The sequence below is a fragment of the Carlito syrichta genome, unplaced genomic scaffold (genome assembly GCF_000164805.1).
Source record: "Carlito syrichta isolate Samal-C Ts95f unplaced genomic scaffold, Tarsius_syrichta-2.0.1 Scaffold304631, whole genome shotgun sequence".
Taxonomy (NCBI): Eukaryota; Metazoa; Chordata; class Mammalia; order Primates; family Tarsiidae; genus Carlito; species Carlito syrichta.
The window spans coordinates 1-2234 of NW_007248727.1; the positions used below are offsets into that span (position 1 = coordinate 1).

Consider the following 2234-nt stretch of genomic DNA (forward strand, 5'->3'; position numbering starts at 1 on the left):
CCCATCCGGGCTCGCCCCGACGGCAGCACCTCACAGCCGTGACCAAAGCCCAGATGAGCAGACAGACGCCAGCGGACACACGGCCGCCACCACACCTGGGTTTCTGTGCGACTCGGGGCCCCCGGTGTCCGCTGGGGCCGGGAAAGGAGGCGAGTTAGCCCTGCGCCCCCTCGAGTCTGCGGGGCTCGCCGGGGCCCAGGGCCGCTTAAATCCGTTCTGGGGAAGCTGAGCTCAAGCTCCTCGCCAGTGGGCTGCCTTTTTTTTTTTCTGACATGAAATCTCACTCTGTCGCCCAGGCTGGACTACAGCGACATGCTCACAGTCACCCCAGCTTCAACATGCTGGGCTCTGGCAATCCTTCCGCCTCAGCCTCCCAAGTAGTGGGAACTACAGGTGTGCACCATCATACCCGGCTAATTTTTTGATGTATTGTAAAGACAAGGTCCTACCAAGTTGACCCGGCTGGTCTTGAACCCCAAGTTCAGGCAGTCCCACCTCGGCCTCCCAAAGTGCTGAGGTTACAGGCCGAGCCACCGAACCTGGCCTCAAAGCCTTTTCACAGACCTGGGTTACTCTCCCCCTAGGAACCTACATGGTTCCCTTCTTTGCCTCCTTCAAACAGACCTGTGCTAACCACTCTTAAAATTTCCAGATAGGGCATGGTGGCTTACACCTATAATCCACTTTGGGAGGATTGCTTGAGGCCAGGAGTTTGAGACCAGCCTGGACAGCATAGTGAGACCGTTTCTTAATATAAAAAGAAAAAATTCAGCTGGGCTCGGTGGCTCAGCCTGTAATCCCGCACCTTTGGGAGGCTGAGGTGAGTGGATTGCCTGAGCCTGTGGGTTTGAGACCCGCCTGGGCAACTTGGCGAGACCTCATCTCTACAATAAATCAAAAAATCAGCCGGGTGTGGTAGTGTGTGCCTATAATTCCGGCTACTCGGAAGGCTGAGGCGGAAGGATCGCCAGATCCCAGCTGGTTGAGCCTGCGGTGGCCGGGAGCGGCCACTGCACTCCAGTCTGGGCGACAGAGTGAGACTCCAACTCAAAAAAAAACCAAAAAACAAAAAGAAAATAAAAAGAAAAAATTCGTCTGGACTCCGTGATTTACGCTTGTCATCCCTGCACTTTGGGAGGCTGAGGCAGGAGGATGGCTTGAGCCCAGGAGTTTGAGGCTGCAGTGAGCTATGATAGTGCCACTGCACTCTAGCCTGGAGGACAGAGTGAAGCCCTGACTCAAAAGAAAAGAAAGGAAAGAATAGGAGCACACCCAGGTTCAGGGGTTTTGGTTTTGAAGGTGGAGCGAACAGGCCTCCCCATGGGTGGGATGTGATACAACAGAAGAGGTGGAGCAGATGCGACCCAGGAGTCAAGGGAAAGGTCAGGCACTCTGTACATGCTGTGTTGAACTGTCTGAGATGCCCAGGGCTGCAGAAACCAAACTTGTATCTGATGGCCAGATGTAATGGCTCATGCCTGTAATCCCAGTTCTTTGGGAGGTCGAGGTGAGGTCAGGAGTTCGACCCTGTCTCTACCCCCAAAAAGGTGTTTGTTGGTGAAAATGTGGTGCCTAATGAGTGATGGTGGAGGAGAAGGGGACAGTGAGGACGAGAGCCAGGTCCTGGGGCTGACTCTGCCAAATGGAGGGAGAGAAGGCCCGAGGACCCACCTGGACCAGATGGTGCTGAGGTTCCAGACACCTGTCAAGGCTTCTTCTGCGTTTACAGGAAGGAATAAAAAAGACTCCTCTGGAGGTGCAGTGGATGCATCTTAGACTTAGTGTTGTTTCTTAAAATTGTCTTAGATTTTGTATAAATGTACTTTTTTCCCCGTAGAGGCAAGGTCTCACTATGCTGCCCAGGCTGGTCTTGAACTCCTGGCCTCAAGCGATCCTGCGGCTTCAGTCTCCCAAAGTGCTGGGATGACAGGCGTGAGCCCCCACACCCTGCCTTCTTTCCTCTGATTTCCCAGTGCACCCTCATGGCGGCCTCTCCCCGCACCTGCCAGTTCACTCCCCTCCCTTCCACCTGCTCTCTCCGCCCTGCAGCCCTCTCCCCTGACTTCGGTCTCCTCTCCCAGCTGCCGGTGTTTCTTCCCACTGTTTCCCCCCCTTCGCTGTCTCCTCCGGACCTGGGATCGCCGTCGCAGCCCCCGCCCTGCACCCAGGCAGGTACCACGTGGACTTGCAAGAAGCCGCCACTCGCCCCGCACACGCATCCCGCCCGGTCGGCT

The 2234-nt window shown here is 55.7% G+C and overlaps 1 protein-coding gene across 1 annotated transcript in view; it reads right to left on the reverse strand.

The window, feature by feature from the left end:
• Positions 1–34: 34 nt before the first annotated feature.
• LOC103262841 (transmembrane protein 161A) overlaps positions 35–2234 on the reverse strand; it is a gene marked incomplete at its 3' end in the record, with an annotated part of 13464 nt that continues 11264 nt past the window's right edge. Inside the window, exons 11-12 of the mRNA XM_021713614.1 lie at positions 2102–2232; positions 35–131 (exon numbers count right to left, since the gene is read on the reverse strand). Of these exons, the coding sequence (XP_021569289.1) occupies positions 35–131; positions 2102–2232 (228 nt within the window). The remainder of the gene's footprint in view (positions 132–2101; positions 2233–2234) is intronic.